This window comes from Hemiscyllium ocellatum, chromosome 31 (genome assembly GCF_020745735.1).
Source record: "Hemiscyllium ocellatum isolate sHemOce1 chromosome 31, sHemOce1.pat.X.cur, whole genome shotgun sequence".
Taxonomy (NCBI): domain Eukaryota; kingdom Metazoa; phylum Chordata; class Chondrichthyes; order Orectolobiformes; family Hemiscylliidae; genus Hemiscyllium; species Hemiscyllium ocellatum.
Window position 1 is genome coordinate 33,850,167 of NC_083431.1, and position 24,418 is coordinate 33,874,584.

General features: G+C 41.3%; 1 protein-coding gene across 1 annotated transcript in view; it reads right to left on the reverse strand.

Annotated features, from left to right (window-relative positions):
• LOC132830456 (calcium-binding protein 8) overlaps positions 1-24,418 on the reverse strand; it is a 360,349-nt gene that overhangs the window by 292,954 nt on the left and 42,977 nt on the right. Inside the window, exon 3 of the mRNA XM_060848180.1 lies at positions 18,875-19,018. Within this exon, the coding sequence (XP_060704163.1) occupies positions 18,875-19,018 (144 nt within the window). The remainder of the gene's footprint in view (positions 1-18,874; positions 19,019-24,418) is intronic.

Here is a 24,418-nt window from a genome sequence, read left to right on the forward strand (position 1 = left end):
CTCTGGCACTCCTACTTATATCTATCAACCAGGTTCCCTGATTGGACTAGATTAACAGCCCCAATCAGAGAACTCATATTCTACAAGGCCCACCTGGCTGACAATCACTACAATCCTTCTTCCAGGTAAGAGGGGAGGATACGATCACACTGCTGATTTATACCTTGCAGGTGGTCAACAGTGGAGTCAAGAAATGAGTTACTTTCTGCAGCAGTCCTAACCTCTGGCCTGGTCTTGTAGTCAGTGTATATATGGTGAGTCCTGTTCAGTTTCTGGGTCAATGGTAACCCCCAGGATATTCACAATGGGAGATTCAATGATGGTGATCATTGAACGTCAATGGGTGGCAGTTAGATAGTTTTTTATTGGAAATGCTCAGTGCGTGGAATTTGTATGGAACGAGTGTTACTTGCCACTTTTCATCCAAAGCCTGGATGCTGTCCAGGACTTGTCGCCTTGGGCATAGGCCGGTTCAGTATCTGAGGGGTTGAGAATGTGCTGAACATTTTGTAATCATTTGTGAACATCCACACTTATGACGGAGGGAAATGCCAACAACCACAACCATCGCCCTTCGTGCCGGGTATGGCTCCAACTGGTTGAATGAGATTTCTCCATTGGCTCCAGTTTTGCTTAGGGCTCGTTAATGCCACACTTGGTCAAGTGCAGCCTTGATATCAAGAGCAGTCACTCTCATCTCTTCTATTCATAACTTCAATGCAACTATTCTTAAGGATATTCTGTTTACTTTTGGAAATGTTCACTGAATTTGAAAAGGTCTCTTTTGATTAATTCCTGATGCAATTATCTGATATTAATTGTATTTTCACAAAATACATAAAACTATAATTGCATAGTCATGGTACACTTCACTAAAACCCTGAAATATCATCACAGAGTAAGGTGGCTATAGAATTTGTCCAGTGATGACCTTTGTAAATGCACCAATGAGCTGGATTTCTTCCATGATACCAACCTATCACACCAGTCAACTACTGAATATGGCAAGAATAAAGGATCAGGTGGAATGAAAGTGCCAGTGTCCTAACTGTTAAATATTCACATGCTCACATAAAATGGTTACTGTCCAATTGTTTTTGTTTAAATTATACTTGCAATAATTTATTCACTTTGAGGTAGGAGTGGTTTGCTCAGATGGTTGGATAGCTGGTTTTCAATGCAGAGTAATACCCCCAGCTTGGTTCAATTTCCACATTGGCTGAGATGACCACTTTCCTCTTCAACCTCTCCCCTTGCCTGAGGTCTGGCAACCCTCAGAATAAAGCACCATTAGCTGACTCCCTCTAATGGAAGAGCAGCCCTATGGTCTTGTAAGACTACAGCATCCTTACTTCTGCTTTATGATTGCTTATGCAGCGCGTGCAGGTTATAACTGATGACAGCTGAAGAGCAGAGGGCTCTGCAAATAATGGCCACTTTGTATTATCATGAGGCTTGTGGCTGAGGGTTCTATTCTGCACTTGGAGAGATGGCTATCCCCGTGGATACTGGTAATCAAGGTCTGTATCGTTTCCCTTTATCTATAAGTGACTGGTATATGTCTCTGGTAAATGTGATATAACAAAATTTGCATTAGCTCATGATGGTGTAACTAACAGGATGACCCTAGAATCAGGCAGAGAGAAGACAACAGTCTGGATTGAGGATACGAAGAGAGAGGTCTTAGAACTGGATTTGATGGCCCTCTACGTAAATATGTAAATAAGATATTTGAAGGGCTTTTTTTAGAGGGAAGGAGGCAGCGACCTCAAGAACAGTATATTTGCAGAGAACCAAAGCCTGCGATACTCCAGACTGATATTGCATTGTACAGGTAGCAATATTGTCCTAAAGCACAAGAAAAGACAGTGGGTTCTTGCAAATGTTTATTTACAGTATTGTGCATAATATTGCTCTTGAAAGTTCAACTCATGAACACAGATTACTCCTTCCTTTTTTCAAAGTCTCTAGCACATGACTGATGTTACATCTCACTACCTTATTCACTCCCATTGTATGGAACAGAAGGAGGCAGGAACAGAATGTGGGAAGAAAAGTCAGAGCTCTTCCTAATTTCATAAATGGTGTATTTTTTCTTGATTTTCAAACTTAATAACTCACCTGAGCCCTTCACATACTCACCAACAAGCCTGCATTACATCTCAGCTATCCAGCACTTTGCAAAACTTTGCAACGGCCTGAAATATGCAGCTCCCTCAATAAGAAAGATGACTGCTGCACTTTGAGTGTTAACCACAAACAATACCATGAGGTTCAAATTAAAGTAAACAATGACTACGTACTCTAGTTTCCGAAGTATGGCATGCTGAAAGCATGGACCTAAATCTTTAAGGGTTACTTGAAAGAATGAAAAGGATGAATAGAAATCAGATTTTTGTTATCAATCTTTAAAAGCCTTCAAATTTGTTGACATATATTTCCATAGCTGTACTTTTCAGTTTAAAGTTAGATCAATTGCTTTGCTGCAGTCCTAATAAATATGTGGAGACAGCTGCAGGATGAGTGGACATGTGCTTCACAGTAGGATAGAATAGATTAAAGAGGACACCTAGTTTCCAAATAGTCACTTTGAAACTGAAAATGTACACAGAACTTTTAGGTTATGGGGATTTTTAACTGGTGGTATCATTCTCAGTGCATGATGCTGAAAGAAACTAACAGTATTTTACATTTGAGAACGTAAGAACTAGGAGCAGGAGTAGGCCATCTTGCTCAGTCATTCGATATGATCTCGGCTGATCATTTTGTGCACTCAGTTCCACTTGCCTGCCCACTCACCATAATCCTTAAATCATTTACTGTTCAAAAATCTATCTTTGCCTTAAAAACAGTCAATGAGGTAGCCTAAACTGCTTCACTGGGCAGCGAATTCCACAGATTCACAACCGTTTGGGTGAAGAGGTTCCTCCTCAACTCAGTCCTAAATCTCCTTCTCATTATTTTGAGGCTATACCCATTAGTTCTAGCTTCACCTCCACCCCCCCTCCTCCCCACCCAGTGGAAACAAACGCCCTGCTCCTATCTGATCTATTCCCTTCATAATTATACATGTTTCTATATGATCTCCACCATTCTTCTAAATTCCCATTGGCATAGTTTCAATCCACTCAATCTTTCCACATAAAGCATTCCTCTCAATTCCAGAAGCTATCCAGTGAACCTCTTCTACACCCCCTCCAATGTCAGTACATCCTTCTTCAAGTCAAGTGACCAAAACTATTGAAAACTGTAAAATATAAAGATTTGGCATTTAATACCCATCAGTCTGAGAACTGGTGAGGTGAGAGTGACTACCCTTGACATTGGTTTGAACCGGCGGCTAAAGAGACATGTTAAACAACTCACAGGTGTCAGTTTTAGTTACCTGTATCTGTGCTATGGCCTGTCCTGAGCCCTCACTCCAGTGATCACATACTCAAGTCCCATCCTTCTGCTGACTGACCGTTTCTTCTATGGACTGTCTCCACTCCAATGCAACCAATTTCTGCAGTGGTACTCTCACTAAGAGCAGCAACTGAACCAGGCAAAAATGGCATATTCCTAGTTTACCTATCATCAGCAACCTAACAGATGCAGCACCATCCACTGTTGATCTCAGCCCGGCTGTGATGGGCGGACCCGACACCCACACCTCTCAAGAAACCTCAACACAAATCACAAAATCTTGATATCCATCTTGCCTCTGAATGGCTGAACCTAACAAGGTCTCAACTCTTATCAGGAACATGCCGCACTCTATCTCTCTCTCTCCCTGTACAGAGTGTGTTGAGCTGAAAGCAAAAAACTCTTTGGCCTCTTACATGTAAATTCACCTGAGCTTCCACCTGTTCCTTATTCCACACTTGCTGCACTGAAATTAATTATGATTAGAGTTAATACAGTCTGCATTATTTTAGTATGAACAAATATTCATAGTTTGCATTTATAAATTACAGATATATTTTAAAAGAAGAAAGAATATATTATAAAGCTATAACCAAAAGAGGCATTCAACTCAAATCAGGATGTTGGAACAATGCACATGAATCAATCAGTAATATAATATGGGTCACAAGGCATGATATTGTAATGTCTGATGTGTTTTCCTGGGGAATGTTGATCAAGTTGTAGAATTTAACTGGCTGTGCTTTCAGTTTAGCAAACATGGAAACAAGTTCCTTCAAGTCAATGCTTTGTGTAATTTCTTGTTTGTTTTCATCAACTTGAGATTGTTTCACTCGCCACTGGTTACAGAGAAAGGGAGGGCCAAGGGGATGCTGCGGGCAACAAATGTGTTAAAGACACTATCTCACCTTTTTTTCATACACAATGTTATGACATCTTGTAATGCACATTTTGAAACTCATCCTGCAATAGCTCGCAATTCACTGCACAAATCTGAAGCATCAAAATCTTTGAAGTCCTCTTTTTCAAAAGCTTGCCTTACCTTCAAGCAATACTCTATGATTTATTGTCATGTGCTATTCTGCAAACTGTGAATATCAAAGAGGAAGTCAAGCAACATTAATTTCATGTCTCTGTGCCAGCCTTACTTCAACCAATTGTATTGTGTGTCAAGGACTGCAAAACAAAAGTTAACTTTGATTTTTTCCTTGTGTTTCATCATTATTTTGATAGGTGTCCTACTTCCTCTTTCTCCTAACACCAACAAGTCTGGCTCAAAGTGTGCCAGTCTGTTCATGCACCCCAGCAAGTTAACTTGTGACCAACAGTGCTTTCCCAAATTCTTTGTCATTCCTCAGTCTACAAGAAACTTCTTGGTTTCTCAAAGTTGCTTACGGGGTCAAAGATGTCAAATTTCTTCACCTGAAGGCTTTTGCTGGTCATATTAATCTCAAAAAGGATGTCATAACACACACAAAGAGAAATCACCAACGTGAAATCAGAAATTATTTTGCAAGAGTTTGTGCACCTAATCCTGAGGTATTGTCAGATGCATCTGATCTGTTTGCATAGTGTCATCAGAGACTTTAATTAGTGCATCTTAGACATTACCAAGTTGATAGTGAAGAAGTTTCGAAACATTAGTTTGACTCCCTATCATATTTTAGTCAACGGATTCTCTATAAGAATAAACACATTGCACAACCAACAATGTGCTGAAGTTGAGAAACACATATAAATATATAGTACATTGCCAAAGAAAACCACTATCCTCAAGAGGCTCTTGATAGCAACACGAACATCTAAATTCAAAGACTCTGCATTGTATGAAATAAACAAGACTGGAACAACATCCCAATAGGAAAGAAAAATTCTCTTAATTTTGATTGACTGTAAAGTTATTTAGAAGTTGATGAGATGTTTTTCCAAGTGTTTGAATCATTTTAAACTGTTTTTCTTTGTGGATAGCATGGTCTGTTGCATTTTGCTTTTTCCATCTTTTTGCGTAATAAACTTCAAACTTATTGTATGACTAAATCTGCATCCTAATGGAAATATGTTTTCGTCAAAGACCACCACATTAAAATCAGAGAAATACAAATATGATCTATCAAACCAGACTTTATTCTGGTGTCTGGCCTATCCAGTCGTAACATGAGCTGAGATCATAACACTAGCAATACACTTCTAGAGTGAATCCCTGTATTTTTCCAAGATACTTAAATGCGTTAATAGAAAAAAAATCCCTGAAGTATGCTGAAGCTAACATACAAAGAGAAAAAATCTGTAGACTATTCATGACTGAACTTATTTCAACCTCAACTTTACATTCCAGTATATCCCAATAATTTTTCATGCCCATGTTAATCAAACATTTATCTCTGCCTTAAAAATACGTAAGGATTCTGCATCCACATCCTTTTGATGAAGAGAATTCCAAAGACTCAAAACCATCTAATAGAAAAATGTTTTCCTCGTGTTTTAAACAGTCACCCACTATGAAAACAAACCTTCCAGCTCAGTGAACAAACCTACATCCAGAATCTCAACCGGAGCTACAAATCTTCTCATAGCTCGCTAGTCACCCACTTATGACCCTTAGTTTTATGTTTTCCCACAAGACCTATAACTGAAGCATAACCTCCCTAAAGTTACAATCAACTTTCCTCACAATAAAGTTTCGCATTTTATTAGCTTTTCTGATTACTTACTGTACCTACATACTGTCTGTGAATCATACACTAGAACTCCCAGATCTCTCTTTTTCATCTCAAAGCTTTGAAACCTCTCACCATTTAGATAATATGATTCTTTGTGATTTTTGAAGAGACTTGCAGCTCAGGTTGACGTTCAGGTTGTAAATTTGCTCGAAGGATTGTTTTCAGACGTTTAGTCACTATACTAGGTAATATCATCAGTGAGCCTCCGTTGAAGCACTTGTGTTATGTTCCACTTTCTATTTACGTGTCTTGGTTTCTTAAGGTGGGTGATATCATTTCTGGTTCTTTTTCTCAGAGGACAGCCGACAAGGTCCAAATTGTTGTGTTTATTGATGGAGCTCCAGCTGGATGCCAGGGGTGGAATTCCCGTGCGTGTCTCTGTTTAGCTTGTCCTGCGATGGATATGTTGTCCCAGTCAAAGTGGTGTCCTTCCTCGCCTGCCTGTAAGGATACAGGTGATAGTGAATCCTGTATCCTGGTGGCTAGTGTTCTGCCTGTCTGTCCAATGTACTGTTTGTTACAGTCCTTGTATGGTATTTTGTAATTGACATTCGTTTTGTTGGTTGTTTGTGTAGGGTCCTTAAAGTTCATTCACCACTATTTAAATGTGTTGGTAGATTTGTTGGCTACCATGATCCCAAGGGGTCTCAGTAGTCTGCTAGTCATTTGAGAGATGTCTTTCATGTAAGATACTGTGGCTAGAGTCTCTGGGCAGTTGTCTCTGCTCATTTGGGTTTGTTGTTAAGAAATCGCAGACTGTGTTTATTTTGTACTCATTCTTCCTGAATACACTGATTAGGTATTTTTCTTCAGCTGTTCATAGTTCCTGGGTGCTGCAATGTGTTGTGGCTCATTGAAAAAAATCCTGATGCAGCTCCGTTTGTGGGTGTTGGGATGATTGCTGCTGTAGTTAAGTATTTTGTCTGTGTGTGTTGTTTTTCTGTAGATGCTGGTTTTAGGTTCTCCATTAACATGTAAGAATGGGAGTCTGTTGTCTTTCTCTGCCTTTTTTGTGATTTTTACACCAGTAAGGATATTGTTGATGGTGCTGTAGGTTTCCTCTTGTTTGTTCCGTTTTGTAATCACAAAGATGTCATCCACATAGCAGACTCAAATTTTGGGTTGGGAAGGCTGTTGTTCAAGTCTCTGCGGTACTGCTTCTGCTAGTAACCCTGATATTGGTGATCCCATATGTGTTCAGTTGATTAGTTTGGAGGTCTTGTTATTGAATGTGAAGTGGGTGGTGAGGTACAGGTCTACTAGCTTCAGGATGTTGCCTTTGCTGATGAAGTTGGTGCTGCCTGGTGTTTGTGTCCTTGGTTCGTCCATTAGTGCAGTCAGAGTTTCTTTCGCCAGTTTGATGTTAATTGATGTGAACAGGGCTGTTATGGCAAAGGAGAACATTATTTCATCCTCTTCTATCTTGATGTCTTTGGTGGTGTCCAGGTAATCTTGGATGGAGTGAATAGTCTCCTATTAGATATTTCAGTTTTCAGTGGAGTTCCTTGGCTAGTGTCTATGTCGGAGTTCCAGTTAGTGGGAACCCCTGACTTGCGTACTTTCGGTAGTCCACAGAAGTGGAGTGGGTTGCATTATCCAGTTTCATTTTTGCCTGGGACAACATATCCATCGTAGAACAAGCTAAACAGAGACACGCATGGGAATTCCTAGAGGTCTGGCATTCTAACCGGAACTCCATCAATGAACACATCGATTTGGACCTCATCTACCATCCTGTGATAAAAAGAACCAGAAATGGCACCATCCACCTAAAGAAACCAAGACACATAAATGGGAAGCGCGACATAACACCAGCATTTCACCGGAGACTCACCAGAGATGATGTTACCTAGTATAGTGACAATACGTCTGAAAACAAACCTTCCAGCTCAGCAAACTTATAATCTGAACCTCAACCTGAGCTACAAATGTTCTCAAAAATCACGAACACATATGGGCGCAATACATTAAAACTAGCCAGAAGATAGGAAACCAACGCCATCCAATTGATCGCCACCCGCGAACAACTGTACTTCCTGCATGAATGCCTCAGGAATCAAATACTACCAAAATGTCTTAAATACAAACCATCGCTCAACACACTTGCACATTCTCCCCGTATCTGCGTGAGTTTCCTCCGGGTGCTCCGGTTTCCTCCCACAGTCCAAAAATGTGCAGGTTAGGTGAATTGGCCATGCTAAAATTGCCCGTAGCGTTAGGGGCAGGGGTAAATATAAGGGAATGGGTGGGTTGCGCTTTGGCGGGTCGGTGTGGACTTGTTGAGCCGAAGGGCCTGTTTCCACACTGTAAGTAATCTCATCTAAATTAACAATGAAGCACAACGGACAACAGAAAATTACCCAGCAGACCATCAGACAGACAGTTGCACCAACGTTAAGCAGGAAGAAGGAGGGAACACTCTCAACACACAGAAAAGCAAAACCCTACAAAGACTCAAAAAGACAAAAACATTGTGATCCTACCTGCAGACAAAGAACGCACGGCCATCATTCTAAACAGGACAGATTACATTGAAAAAGTGAACTCACCGCTTGCAGATACCGACATTTACCTATCGATAGCAATAGACCCAACTCCACAACTAGAAAACCGTATCACATCCACATTGAACGGGCTTCAGAAATCAGGACAAATAAACAAGACAGACTTGCAAAAATTGTACCCAGATGGATCTAACACACCCCACTTCTATGGACAACTGGAAGTACACAACCAGACCCATAGTCTCAATACCTGGAACACCAACATACACACTAGCCAAGGAACTCCACTGAAAACAGCTGAAGAAAAATATCAATACAGCGTATTTAGGAAGAACGGGTACCCAGTCCACCGGTTTCTCAACAACAAACCCAAACAAGCAGACACAATGCGCCCAGAAACTCTGGCCACATTACCTTATATCCAAGACATCCCTGAAATGACTTCCAGACTACTCAGACCCCTTGGCATCATGGTAGTCCACAAATCTACCAACACACTGAAACAGTGGCAAATGAATCTAAATGACCCTATACAACCAGCAAAATGAATGTCATTTCCAAAATACCATGCAAGGACTGTATCAAACACTATGTTGGATAAACAGACATAAAGCTAGCCACGAGGATACATGAACACCAAGTAGCCACCAAAGCATATGACTCCTATCACTAGTATCCTGACATAATAATGAGGGAGGACATCACTTTGACTGGGACAACAGATCCATTGTAGGACAAGCTAAACATAGACACACACACACGAATATCTAGAGGCCTGGCATTCTAACCAGAATTCCATCAATAAACACATCGATTTGGACCCCATCTACCATCCTCTGAGTAAAAGAACCAGAAATAATATCACCCACCTTAACACACCAAAACATATGAATAGAAAACGGGATAGAACACCAGCGCTTCACCAGAAGCTCACTGATGATGTTCCCTAGCATGGTGATGAAACATCTGAAAATAAACCTTCCAGCTCAGCAAGCAAACTTACAACCCGTAATATGCTTTTTAAAAAAATTCTTTTGGCCAAAATGGACAATTTCGTATTCGCCCACATTGTACTCCATTTACTAGATTTTTTGCCCACTCAGTTTATATCCCTATGTAGGCTCCTTATGTACTTCTCACACTCACATTCCTACCTATCTTTGTAATTTCAGCAAATTTAACTGCCTTACCTTTACTAGCTTCATTCAAGTCACCAACATAAACTGTAAACAGTTGAGGTCACAGCACCAACCTCTGTGGCATACTACCCATGACATCCTGCCAGCCTGAAAATGACCCACTTATTCCTACTCTCTGTTTCCTGTTAGCTAGTCAATCTTGCACCATGCCATGTACACCATAAACTTTCTCTTTTTCTGCAATAACCTTTGATCTGGCACCTTATCAAGTGCCTTCTGGAAATCTAAATACAATACATTTACTGATTTTCCTTTATCTACAGCACAATTGCTTTCTTCAAAGAACTCCAATAAATGTGACAAAGTTAAGTTGGCTCTGCCTACTTACCTTAAGCTTATCCAAATGGCCTGTTACAATGTCTTTAATAATAGCTTCTAATATTTACCCAGTACCAGATCCTAATCTAACTGGCCTGGGATTTCCTGCTTTCTGCCTCCCTCCCTTTGTGAACACAGGAGTTATATTAACAAACCTCTCTCTTACTCCTGGAAAAGTATAAAGAAACCTCACAATAGGAAAAACTGCACACATCTCTCTTTCTCCTAGTGAAGTACTTTTGGGCATCAAATAAAGTTCCAGATATTAATATCACCAACAACCTCATAAACCCTAATAGTAGAACTGTTACTTCTATTCATAGTCTGAAGGTTAACTCAGTTTCCACCAAACTGAAGTCTGGATTGAAGATTTTCCATCATTCTACATCAGTCAGTCCTTTGATCTTACCAACTGGAAACTCAGAACTCTGAAAAGACATCCTATTTTATCCTTTTAGTTCAGATCAATGGCCCACATGGAATTTCTTTTTCCTTTTTTTGCATTTTAAACGCATAATATATCTGCAGAACTCTACTACCTTTATAGTTATTTTGTCACGTGAATGTGTTTGGGATTAACCGATATTGTTTAATTGTGGAGTGTAGATTAGATTAGATTAGATTAGACTTAGTGTGGAAACAGGCCCTTCGGCCCAACAAGTCCACACCGACCCGCCGAAGCGCAACCCATCCATACCCCTACATTTACCCCTTACCTAACACTACGGGCAATTTAGCATGGCCAATTCACCTGACCCGCACATCTTTGGACTGTGGGAGGAAACCGGAGCACCCGGAGGAAACCCACGCAGACACGGGGAGAACGTGCAAACTCCACACAGTCAGTCGCCTGAGTCGGGAATTGAACCCGGGTCTCAGGCGCTGTGAGGCAGCAGTGCTAACCACTGTGCTACCATGCCACCCAATTTTGCTATTTGTTTAAAGAATAATTTGTGTTTACAGTAAATTAGTTATTTTTGAGTTTCTTAAAGAACTTGATTTTAAAAATTGCTCTTACTCCAGATGGCTAGTGAAGCAGTGGGGCTTGATTACCTGTGTATTCTTCTCAACAGAGTTATAACATTTTGACTTAGCTGCTCACTGCCATCCTTCAGCCAACTTTTGTTTTGTGATAATGCTTCAAATGATTGGAAAAGAATGCCTGCAATTCCAGCAGAACGCTATCAAATCCCGAACAAATCCCTTCCATTAGCTGTGAAGCCTATTCCTGTGATTCATACGATGCAAATCTTAAACGTTGATGGCAACTGTCCAAAACCCGTAGAAAGCCAATTATTTTCTCCCACCTGTTGCTGTAAGTTGCTGCCTTTAACTAGTAACTAAGAGACTTTGCAATCAGTGTTACCGGTTGCCCTGTACCAGCTGTGAAGAGAGAAAAAGCTTGGAGAAAGGAGGTCAAAGAAAAGAAAGAATTGGTAAATAAAAGGAACATCTCAATGAGTCGTGTGAAGCAGTGTTATTGAACTGTGTTTTACTCTTTCCTTTCCTCTGCCCATAAAACCAAAGATTTTTTTGTTTTTCTGTTTCCATTTGTAGGGGTTGTGAGATTGGAGTTTTTAACCAGTTAGAGCCAATGTGTAGGATTACAGCTTTTAACCAATTACAGCCATGTAGCCGCTTACAAGTGAGTAAATAAATAGTAGCTCTTGTTTAATCACGGGAACCTGGTCAGTGTTTTCTATTAACTTGATTCCAACAGACAGATTAATCAGGGACTTCGCATGCTTTGATTAAATCAACCTTCATCGTGATGTCGGCAGCAATGGGGCTTGAGTATCAATACACTTTCCCAAGTGGTCATAACAATAGGCATTTCAATTGCTCTTTAACCTGACCAACAACATATTCAATAATGATCAAAATGCCTGCCCAGCCACTGCCATGTTCACCTGCTATTGCAAGTCCACCATAAGCTTGAGCTGGGGGTAACCTCAGGTCCTGAGCAGACCAGTTTGAGGCACAGAGCATTACCATGTGAGAAACAGGAACTTTTCCATATTATTCTATCTTTCTAAGCACTGCATATTTAGGAAAAAATATTACCTATGGTTCATGATTTCCAAATTATTGTGCAAAAAATCAATGCCATCAATAATCCTGTGTACTTTGTGGATTCTGGAGATGTGGAGGAATTGCTGAGTCTCATGTTCTAGCATCATTTTCCAAAGGAGAAATTGAGAAAGCTTGTGTCAAAAAAATACTATCAATGTGACCTCTAGATGTATCTGCACGCTGGTCAATTTCTAAGAGCACATCTCAGTCACTACTAACCAATGTAAGACAGACTCCATAGTTATTTTCAGAAATACTCTAGTATGGAGGCCTAGATCTGTGTACATGCCTATATAAGTGCAGATGTGTGCAGTCTGCCATTGATATATGTGAAAATGCCTTGCATCCCTTCTGCAATGCTCTTCTTAGAAAGGAGCACTTAATGCAACATACACTTACTGTAGTTTGGTTGCAGCAATCAAAGAAAATAGCTGTTCAACTTTAAGTAATAATTTTCTCGAAGCCCAGATTTTAATGGTCTTTTCGTTCCAGAGGACTGAATGTATATTGTATCACTGATATGAAACCAGGAAATTGCAGGAAAGCACATGATCACCAACAGCAACATCCCAATTAAGTCCTTGCATACTATGGGAGGAGTACATTAAACTACCCTAAAACAGTTGGGCAAGCAGGGTACAGATGCATCCATATTATAGGCTTCTAACAACTAAATGCAATCACAGCCAAGAGAAAGCCACCTACCCTACGCCAAAATTCTGTAGCAATTCTACTTTGCCCAATTACCATAGATATATAGAATCATTATACTTCCAAGTAAATTACTTCTTTGAGTTGCACTATTCTTCTGACATACTGCAATCAAGTATATAGTCCCGCTAGGGACATACATAATTGTGACAAATCAGTTACACACATGCACAGCAACCGGGCCACTGCACTAAATTACTTGTCCCATATTTGTCAGAATTTTGCTGCATAACAAACAACTTTAATATACAAAATGATAAACGTTTCATGTCTCAATCTCCATTTGCTTCCCATCAATGGAAGCCTGCTTCATGAATATAGTGCAATCAACCAGAAATTCAGCTGAAGGACTTCAGCAACAATAGACCCAAATAAAATAAAACATTTGAATATATTTGATAATCTATTGTCTAACAATCCTTTAAACTGAACTCAATTTCCCCAAAAGGTTCATACATTGCTCAAGAGGTGCCCAAGGCTTCCAAGGCCAAATATTCGTTGAGTTGAATTCAGGTATAGTACAGTACGATAATACACAGTAAAATGAAACCACAAACAGGTATTTTCCAACCACTGTAATAATTTAAGTTTGCAATAGCCTTTGCAACAAAAAAATGCACAATAGCTTTATACATTTTTTTAACAGCAAACAGAAATCATGAATTAGATTCTTTCACAGAATGACTTAGCAGCATATAGTGGCTAAAACATGGATTTTAATATTACTTAGATTACTTACAGTGTGGAAACAGGCGCTTCGGCCCAACAAGTCCACACCGACCCGCCGAAGCGCAACCCACCCATACCCCTACATATACCCCTTACCTAACACTACGGGCAATTTAGCATGGCCAATTCACCTAACCCGCACATCTTTGGACTGTGGGAGGAAACCGGAGCACCCGGAGGAAACCCACGCAGACACGGGGAGAACGTACAAACTCCACACAGTCAGTCGCCTGAGGCGGGAATTGAACCCAGGTCCCTGGTGCTGTGAGGCAGCAGTGCTAACCACTGTGCCACCGTCATGACTACCTTCCCATTCATTATCACACTGCTCTATTTTCCTGGCTAATTTCATTTTAATGTCAAAAAGTACAATAGGATGGATGCTGGAAATTTGAATAAAAACAGAAAATTCTTAGAATGCTCATGAGATCTGATAGCATCTGTGGAGAGAGAAGCAGAGTCAATGTTTCAGGCTGGCTGAAAGATTATATACCTGAAATATTAACTTTGTTTCTGGCCGCAGACACTGCCTGACTTGCTGAGTATTAAATTCAATAGGCTTTGTCCTCTCCAATGGGAGTTCATTTTTGAACTGGAGGAATGCAGCTTATCACAGGTTCTATTGATGATCTTGACTGAGCCATGGATATCTGCTTATTCAGCTACACTTCATCTCTTTTCTACAGTGAGGAACCTTTATTTAAGTGCAAAAAAAAAAGCACTCAAACCATGACCCTCAGAGAAATGATGGCTGCAGTGCACAGCCACACATTTCTATATCAGTCATAGCACTGGAGGTATATCAATGGTCTGCTTAATCACACCATGAGCTGCATCATACTAAAGCAGAAAAAGATGGCCAGGGAATCAATTGAGATTGTAAGCCAGTGCTGAAGAAAATAACCTGATGTCCAACCAGTCATCTATATGCTTCCTTTTATCTGCAAACAGCAAATGTAGGCTTAACTGGCACCTAATTAAAGTATCAAGCCAGCTGCCTAGTTACTGGGTACTGACGGATTATCTAAAGTGGATCGACACTTAACTGATCGAATGAAACCTTTTCCAGTTCAAATAGGTCCGATGAGGTGACTGGGGGAGCCTATGGCCATTTTCATCTGACATTTGGGGAGGTCACTGCTGTTACTGAAAGTAATGCATCCATCTCGTCTTAAGGAAACAGTGGACAGCTGACTAGTTTCTGGAGTAGAGTGCTGCTAGAAAAGCACAGCAGTTCAGGCAGTATCCGAGGAGCAGTAAAATCGATGTTTCGGGCAAAAGCCCTACATCAGGAATACAGGCAGAGTGCCTGAAGGGTGGAGAGATAAATGGGAGGAGGGTGGGGATGGGGAGAAAGTAGCATGGAGTACAATAGGTGAGTGGGGGTGGGGATGAAGGTGATTGGTCAGGGAGAAGGGTAGGGGAAGGTAGCAAAGAGTACAATGGGTGGATGGATGAAGGTGACAGGTGAGAGAGGAGGGTGGAGTGGATAGGTGGAAAGGAAGATAGGCAGGTAGTAAGGTCATGAGGACGGTGCTGAGCTTGAAGTTTGGAACTGGGATGAGGTGGGGGAAGGGGAAATTAGGAAACTGGTGAAGTCCACATTGATGCTCTGGGTTGAAGTGTTCCGAGGCGGAAGATGAGGCGTTCTTCCTCCAAGCAACGGGTGGTGAGAGAGCGCAGTGAAGGAGGCTCAGGACCTCCATGTCCTCGGCTGAATGGGAGGGGGAGTTGAAATGTTGGGCATGGGGTGGTGGGGTTGATTGGTGTGAGTGTCCCAGGGATGTTCCCTAAAGTGCTCTGCTAGGAGGCATCCAGTTTCCCCAATGTAGAGGAGACTGCATTGGGAGCAATGGATACAATAAATGATATTGGTGGATGTGCAGGTAAACTTTGATGGATGTGGAAGGCTCCTTTAGGGCCTTGGATGGAGGTGAGGGAGGAGGTGTGGGCACAGGTTTTGCAATTCCTGCGGTGGCAGGGGAAGTTGCCAGGACGAGAGGGGGGGTTGTTGGGGTGCGTGGACCTGACCAGGTAGTCACGGAGGGAATGGTCTTTGCGGAAGGCGGAAAGGGGTGGGGAGGGAAATATATCCCTGGTGGTGGGGACTGTTTGGAGGTGGTGGAAATGTTGGTGGATGATTTGGTTTATGCAAAGGCTGGTGGGGTGGCAGGGGGGTTCTTGTTATGGTTGGAGGGGTGGGCTTTGAAAACGGAGGTGTGAGATGTGGACAAGATGCGTTGGAGGGCATCTTTAACCACGTGGGAAGGGAAATTGTGGTCTTTAAAGAAGGAGGCCACCTGGTGTGTTCTCTGGTGGAACTGGTCCTCCTGGGAGCAGATATGGCGGAGGCGGAGGAATTGGGAATACGGGATGGCTGTTTTGCAGGAGGTAGGGTGGGAAGAGGTGTAATCCAGGTAGCTGTGGGAGTCGGTGGGTTTGTAAAAAATGTCGGCGTCAAGTCGGTCATCATTAATGGAGATGGAGAGGTCCAGGAAGGGGAGGGAGGTGTCAGAGATGGTCCAGGTAAATTTAAGGTCAGGGTGGAATGTGTTGATGAAGTTGATGAATTGCTCAACCTCCTCGCGGGAGCACGAGGTGGCGCCAATGTAGCGGAGGAAGGGGTGGGGAGTGGTGCCGGTGTAACTACGGAAGATGGACTGTTCTACATAGCCAACAAAGAGACAGGCATGGTTGGGGCCCGTACTGGAGCCCATGGCTACCTCATTGGTCTGGAGGAAGTGGGGGGATTCAAAGGAGAAATTGTTAAGGGTGAGGACAAGTTCGGCCAAACGAATGAGAGTGTCGGTGGAAGGGTACTGTTGGGGATGTCAGGACAGGAAGAAACAAAGGAGGCCCTGGTCATGGCAGATGGAGTGTAGAGGGATTGGATATCCATGGTGAAGATGAGGCATTGGGGGCCAGGGAAACGGAAGTCTTGGAGGAGGTGGAGGGCATGGGTGGTGTCTCGAATGTATGTGAGGTGTTCCTGGACTAGGGGGTGAGAGGATAGTGTCAAGGTAGGTAGAGATGAGTTCAGTGGGACAGGAGCATGCTGAGACAATGGATCGGCCAGGGTGGTCAGGCTTGTCGATCTTGGGAAGGAGATAGAACTGGGCAGTGCGGGGTTCCCGGACTATGACGTTGGAAGTTGTGGGTGGGAGATCTCCTGAGGTGATGAGGTTCTGTATGGTCTGGGAGATGATGGTTTGGTGATGGGGGGTGGGGTCATGGTCGAGGGGGAGGTAGGAGGAGGTGCATGTGCATATTTCTACTGCTCCTGCTGCCTCAGAGTTTTATGTCAGCTCTGGGGAAGGCAGCTAGCAGAACATTTTAGCTCTCTTATGAGGGAATGTTAGTACTTTAATACAATGTTTATTGGAGAAGATTTCAAACAGAGCTTTTTTGGCACAGAAGCAACTCTGGGGCTATTAGTAAGCATGAGAGCAAGAAACAGGATAGTTTCAACCAAGTATGTGATTTTATGACAGAGTGATAAAATCTTGTGAAATTTGAATCATGCATAAGTGCCAGAGTGCTCTAAACTGGGAATAGCCATCACTAATCCCAGCGAAAGTCTGGGACCAGAGGGTAATTCTCTCCTTTGGGATTAATGGCAGGGAATTATATTCTCATATGCACAACACCAGCTTGCATCACAAAAGCCCATTTCTTGCTGCAAACTGAGATGTTGTTAGTCAGAACTAATTTAGGTGTACCGGTTCCTTCCCTTATAAAGAATTACTAAAGAGTCACGTTGACCCTGTTTCTAAAGGCATCTTGCCATTCTCAGTCCCATCATCTCTCACATCACTGGACTTATATGGATAGGATGAAGGATCAATTAAGGACACAACGCAAGGCTTCTGTATGTCTTGATCGTGTCAATCAGACAACAGCAACATTCTCATGCTGCTTCTGCCAATCCCCAATTATATCTCGCAAGCTATAAACCTTCCATTCATAGGTCTCTACCACACTGCTGTACCCATCTGACAAAGCACTCATAAGCAGCAGTTCCCACCATTTCTCAGCATTTTTCCTTAATTCTCTCTCCCAGCTGGTCTTCTCTATGAACTTCCACACCCACCCCCACACACTTAACCCCATTTTTAGTGAAGCCCAACACTTGATGTCCCTTTCTGGTGCTCATACTAGTTGTACAAGTGGTTTTATTCCTCTCTTTCAACACTGCTGATGTTCTCTATCTCATAATGTCCACTGCCATCCCTTCTCTTCTTTCAAACTTCAACTTCACCTCCATCTGCATCCTATGGGACCCTGTCCTATCCTCCCCTGCATGCAGTATACTTCCCATATCATGCCTAGTTTTCCCAAACCTCCAGGTGCGAACCACTTCAATCAAGGTTCTCCCCCAATAAATCAACAAAAAAAAAACAACCTGCCAAAATCACAAAAGCTATCCACTGTGATTTTGATCATAGCACACTATCCCTCCTTGTTTTCTAGACCTATGATTTACAGCAGTTGATCCAACCCGTCCTTACTATTGTCCGCTCAGTGGAACTGAATCCTAGATACCCTACAGTGTGGAAACAGGCCCTTGAGCCCAACAGGTCCACACCAACCCTCCGAAGAGTATCCCAGCCAAACCTATTCCCTATTATCCCTGACTAATGCACCTAACCTCCACATCCCTGAACGCTGTGTGCAATTTAGCATGGCCAATTCACCCTAACCTGTACATCTTTGGATAGTGGGAGTAAACTGGAGCACTGGGAGGAAACCCACGCAGACACGGAGAAACTGGAGTACCCGGAGGAAAACTGGGAGAACATACTAACTCCATACAGAGAGTCGCTCAAGGCTGGAATTGAACCCAAGTCCTTGGCACTGTGAGGCAGCAGTGCTAACCACTGAGCCACTAACAACAAGTAAAAATAGTATTGCTGTATCTGTCTATCAGTTCACTTAAAACAGAAGTCAACCTGAGACATTTCCTTTTGCATTTTTACTTTTTGAGACACGTTTTAGGTTGAGTACATTCACTCTAAGGCAAAGTTATAATTGTCTCAAGCAGAGCTATCATCACATGCAGCTGAAAATTATTCCGTCATTGATCTTTAATATTCCAGAAAGGTGTAATTAGATAACCTTTAAATAAATATTTAAGAGTTGTGGTTTATAAACCAGGTACATTAATCATACTGCACATATCTACTGCATAACAGCAACGTGATCAATTTTCTCCTACCATCCATGTCCAGCCGTTGCATGATGATCGCCAGTTCCACCTCACTGGGCATATAACCCAAGGACCTCATCGCCATGCCCAGTTCTTGCTTGGAAATGAAACCATTGCCATCACGATCCAAAACTCGAAAGGCTTCTCTTATTTCTGTTAATGTACATGAAAGAGAGAATAACAGTTCCAATTGAGTAAAGATAGAACTTCCTTGCATTTGTATAATGTAATTCCTGACCCTGGAATGTCCTAAGTGAAGCACTTTTGGAGGTATAGTCATTATTGTAATATAGAAAAATGATCAGCACACAATAAAGTGCTAAAGGCCATAATGACCAGATCATTAGTGCCTTGTACAGGAACAGCTTAGAAACAAAGAATATAGGAGCAGGAGTAGGCTATTCAGCCCTTTGAGCCTGCTTCACCATTCAATATGATCCTGGCTGTTCTCACTATGTCCCCATATCTTTTGATGTACTATAGCACCTTGAAAGAAACACTTTGGTTATGGAACTTGTGGTCAATCAAAACAGGGTAAGTTTCTTTATTCATTAACACTGAGCAAAATTATAAACTAGCACTGAGTAGATGATTTTATGATTTCAATATTGTGCACACAGGATATTTTCCTGAGGTCTCCATTAATATAACTTCATTTCACAGAATTACTGTCCATTGTGACAAATATGTAAGTGCAGAAATTAAAACTTTCTATCATCATTTCTAAATCCATATGGCAAGATTAGGTCTTAGGCAGGAATTCCCCAATTGCATTTCATAGTCTCACTGATCTCAGTGGAATTGCTGCAATTGACCTGAATGAGACAGAAGAAAAATCAACTAATTTTCTAATATGATTTCCATTCAGTTGCCTGTGCTGGCAATGGTGTGCTATCCGTAGACTTTAGTTGTAGATAGCATTAAACTTGACTGGACAGAACTACCCAGCTATCCCACCCTATACAAAACAGTGAAAAATTCTCCACGCAAGCTGAATTTAATTAGCTGGTACATTGGGTTTTGACTGATGGAACGCAGGTTTCTGAAGTAAGCTAGGATTTTCAACTTGCAAGAGTCAGGGCTTCAATGAAGTAGAGATGGCAAAGAGGGTTACCAAAGTGGAGACTTCCTTCTTCCCAAGCCTGTATAGGACCTGGCATGTGTCTGTAGGCTTGCATGCACAAAGAACTGAGGCACACCCACACTAGGAAAAGCAATGTGAGCCCTGCTATAGGTATTCTGGGGCAGCCAACAGGCTAAAATGGAAAGGTAAAATAACCCCATTTGTCAGCCATATTCCACCCAAACAGTACCCATGCTGTAGGGTTACAAACCCTCCAGGATTGTCCTTGAGTCAGCAAGAACTCAAGTGTAATCTCAAGAGTTGTTGTGTGCATTCCTGGAGAATACTGAGAACATCATTTCATCTATCATACAAATAAATCAAAGAACTATAGATGCTGAAAATCTATAACAAAAACTGAAATTGCTGGAAAAACGCAGCAAGTCTGGCAGCATCTGGTGAGAGAAATTTGAAATATCATGAGAAGTTTTGGACTCCAGACCTGAGGAAGAATGTATGGCCCTGGAGGGGTCCAGAGTTTACAGGAATGATCCCAGGGATGAAGACCTTGTCATATGAGGAGGGGTTGAGGACGCTGGGTCTGGGCTCTGTGAAGGATGACAGAGGACTACAGAACACTGAGATGCCTGGATAGAGTGGATGTGAAGATGTTTACACTAGCAGGAAAGATTAGGGCCTGAGGGCACAGCCTCAGAATGAAGGGATGACACTTTGGAACTGAGATGAGGAGGAAGTTTTTCAGTCAGAAGGTGGTGAATCTCTGGAACTCTGCCAAAGAAGGCTGTGGAAGCCAAGTCTCTGAGTGTATTTAAGACAGATAGGTTCTTGATCAGTAAGGGAATCTATCGGGAAAGGACAGGAGAATGGGGTTGAGAAACATGTCAGCCGTGATTGAATAACAGAGAAGGCTTGATTGGCCAAATAGCTTAATTCAGCTCCTCTATCTTATGGTCCTTAGGTCTAAAACAGAGTAAATGCTTTGAGATTTTTAAAAATATTTTGTGTACTTCTGCTTATTAGTTAGAAAAATGCTGGAGGCAGAGATGAAGGCTATTTAACTAAGAGTTTAAAATAATCTAAGTTAGTGACAGGACCTGTTAGTATGGGGAGGTGGTGTATTACAATGATGGACAGATTGGGCAGGTGGTGAAGAAAGGATGCAGGGTGGTTTGTCATGTGATGCAAGATTTGAGAATCCATCCAACCAGAATTGGAAAACTAACCAAGTATTCAAATAATAAAATGAAAAGTCTGCAATAGTAATTGTTTCTCTCTCCAATTAGGACTCTCCATATAAAGCACTTTCTGTTTGTATTTCACATTACCAGCATCTGCAGTTTCTGGCTTTTGCCCATGTAAAAGTATCAACCCCATTTCTAGCAAAATAGCAGTGCCATCTTAGACACTATCAAAAGATGCCAATATATTAGAGTCAGTGCAGATATTCTCAAGGAACAGGATGGTAAATCTCACAGGGTTTGATTTCATGAGCAATACAGCTTTAAGAGCTATTAAAGTATGAATATGATGTCAGTAACTTTCTAACTCTGTAAACTCAAATGATCTCTGACTTCATGGAGGGAGCAGGAACCTTCAAATACTGCGAAATAAGCTTGTTCCAGTCTCCACACTTAATGGATGTGGCATCAAAGAGAATTTGAAACATGTGCAAATTAAATCTTAAAATGAAAATCCTCAAATGTAACATCCAGAAAAAAAATTGGAATTAGGACACAGGCATTCTATGGACAGTTAACTCAGTGCTGCTCCACCAATATCTCATTACCAAATCCCCTAACACCCTTGTGATCTATTGCCATCACTCCATAGGTTTTCTACTTAGCCTCGTTGAGTACCATTGAGTGTCTCTCCTTGAAGATTTATTAGCTTTGTGTTTCGAATGCTGGTTCTGACATTCACTTAAGTCATAGCATGTTGATCCTACATCATCCCATTACGGCAGGCATATCGCTAATACTTCCTCCAGTGAATATTTCCAGAAAAAAACAGTTTGGCATTTTATCTACTTTTATTCAATCCCATTAATATCATTAAGCAATCTCAATTCCATGTTTTGAACACTCTTTTTATCACACTTAATTGTTTTATTCGATTTCTGCATCAATGATCATTCGATCTTTCAACTATTCAGCCTGTTAACATTTCTTTTATTTTTTGTCTCAACTGAATTATTTCATGTACCACCACATGAATTCTGATCAACACCTCTCTTAACATTCTTGGCTATCAAAAAAAACAATAATCTAATTTTTGAAACATTTGATTTTCACTTCAGAAAAAAAGAGTTCCAAAACTACAATACACGTTGTGTTAAGAAGTGCTTTCTGATTTGATTTTTAAAAGACTTAGAATTAATTTTAAAGATTTTTTTATCCCAATCAATGGTAATACTAGACAATTAAGATCCTCGAGTAAAACCTTGCTTGACAGACCACGTTTTAACTTTGAAAATTGTGTACTGTGGTGGTCAGTCACTAAACATATCCATTCAAGGCTGCCACTTTACTGTTAACAAAATAAGTTAAGATTTTCAAAGGGAAAAAAAACAAAGATACTTGATAAAAAAGATACAACACTTTTTCATAGCAATATTCTTTATAATCAATCCTAATGAGGTATCACTCCCATCTTCACTCATTCAGATTAGATTAGATTAGATTACTTACAGTGTGGAAACAGGCCCTTCGGCCCAACAAGTCCACACCGACCCGCCGAAGCGCAACCCACCCATACATATACCCCTTACCTAACACTACGAGCAATTTAGCATAGCCAATTCACCTGACCCGCACATCTTTGGACTGTGGGAGGAAACCAGAGCACCCGGAGGAAACCCACGCAGACACGGGGAGAACGTGCAAACTCCACACAGTCAGTCGCCTGAGGTGGGAATTGAACCCAGGTCCCTGGCGCTGTGAGGCAGCAGTGCTAACCACTGTACCACCGTGCCGCCCTAAACTTCATTTCTAACTCAATTGACAAAGATCCATACATTCCTTTTCAGCAACCTTCTGCAAGCTCATGAGATGTGTTTCTCTCTGCCTCATCCTCAGACACACAGCCACAGGCTAACTCACTGATTTTTCTCTAAGGAGAAAAAAACAAGTGTTTTTTTTTCCCAGTTACTTTGATGTCTTTCAGGCTGACAAAAAGCACGTCCACTGGTATATATCTTTTCTTCTAAACATAACCTGCATCTGACCTTTCTTTCTTTTGGGTCATAAAATCTAAAGTTAGCAATTATCACATCAGGTCACTTGTCTAGTCATTTAGCTCAAGTCACATAATTTTTTAAAAAAATGCTGTTTATACTTATTGGTCCAAGTTTGCCCTAACATCATGTTTTACCTGATCCAGCAATCCATATGTTATCTCCTGTAATGTAGAAACTGCACGTGGACATGATGCGATGGAAGAATCCAGCAGAGACTTAATTACAAACAACTATGATTTATAAATATTACATTCCTCAGGCACATAAGTGCCTGGGCTAACATCACCTTATTAGATTAGAAGAGAAAAGCATGTTTGCAATATGCTTCAAATGATCCAAGATAAGATGGATGTATAAGGTCATTATACCCTCAGGCCAAATGTTATTACATAGCGACGATATCAACAGCATGTCTCTTAATGATATAACACAATACTCACTGCTGAAAGAAAATTTCCTGACCCTTTCAAAATCAAAGAAACTGAAAACTAAAAGTCTATTTATTTGTACTTGAACTCAATTATCTAAATAATAACATATTATACTCCATCATCTTAGGTTATGCACCCTTGTTGTAGACTGCCCCAAGGGTACTTTATCCATACCTATCTCATCAAATCTTCAAATTAAATGACCTTTTTTAGAACAGAAACAAATGGAGGAGTAATGGCAGAAAAGTGATAATATCAAAATGCTGTTTTCCTTCATTCAAAAATGCCACTACTGTTTCAGCCATCTGTTGCTTCTGACAGAAAGATCCCTGCAGTGCAGATCCTAGACCCACTTTCTGTCCTCATCTAGCTTAGATGTGTCCAAAATCAAACAAAGGACTGAAAGGTAAGCCTTACACACAACACTGTGAAGAGAAAGTGGCCTGAATTTATTGTCTTATCCATGTGCAGCATTTCTCACTCTGAGCTGCATTTAAATGGAAATTAGATAATAAACATGAGGGAGAAAAATATGTGTTATGCTGATAGTGTTGGAAAATTTTAAAATTCCATCATTGTAGAATGTCTTCGGCCCAATAAGTCCATACCGACCCTCCAAAGAATAACCCACCCAGACCCATTCCCCTAATCTATTACTCTACATTTAACCTGACTAATGCACCTAACTCACACATCCCTGAACACTATGGGCAATTTAGCATTGCCAATTCATCTAACCTGCGCATCTTTGGACTGTGAGAGGAAACCAGAGCATCAGGAGGAAACCTACGCAGACACAAGGA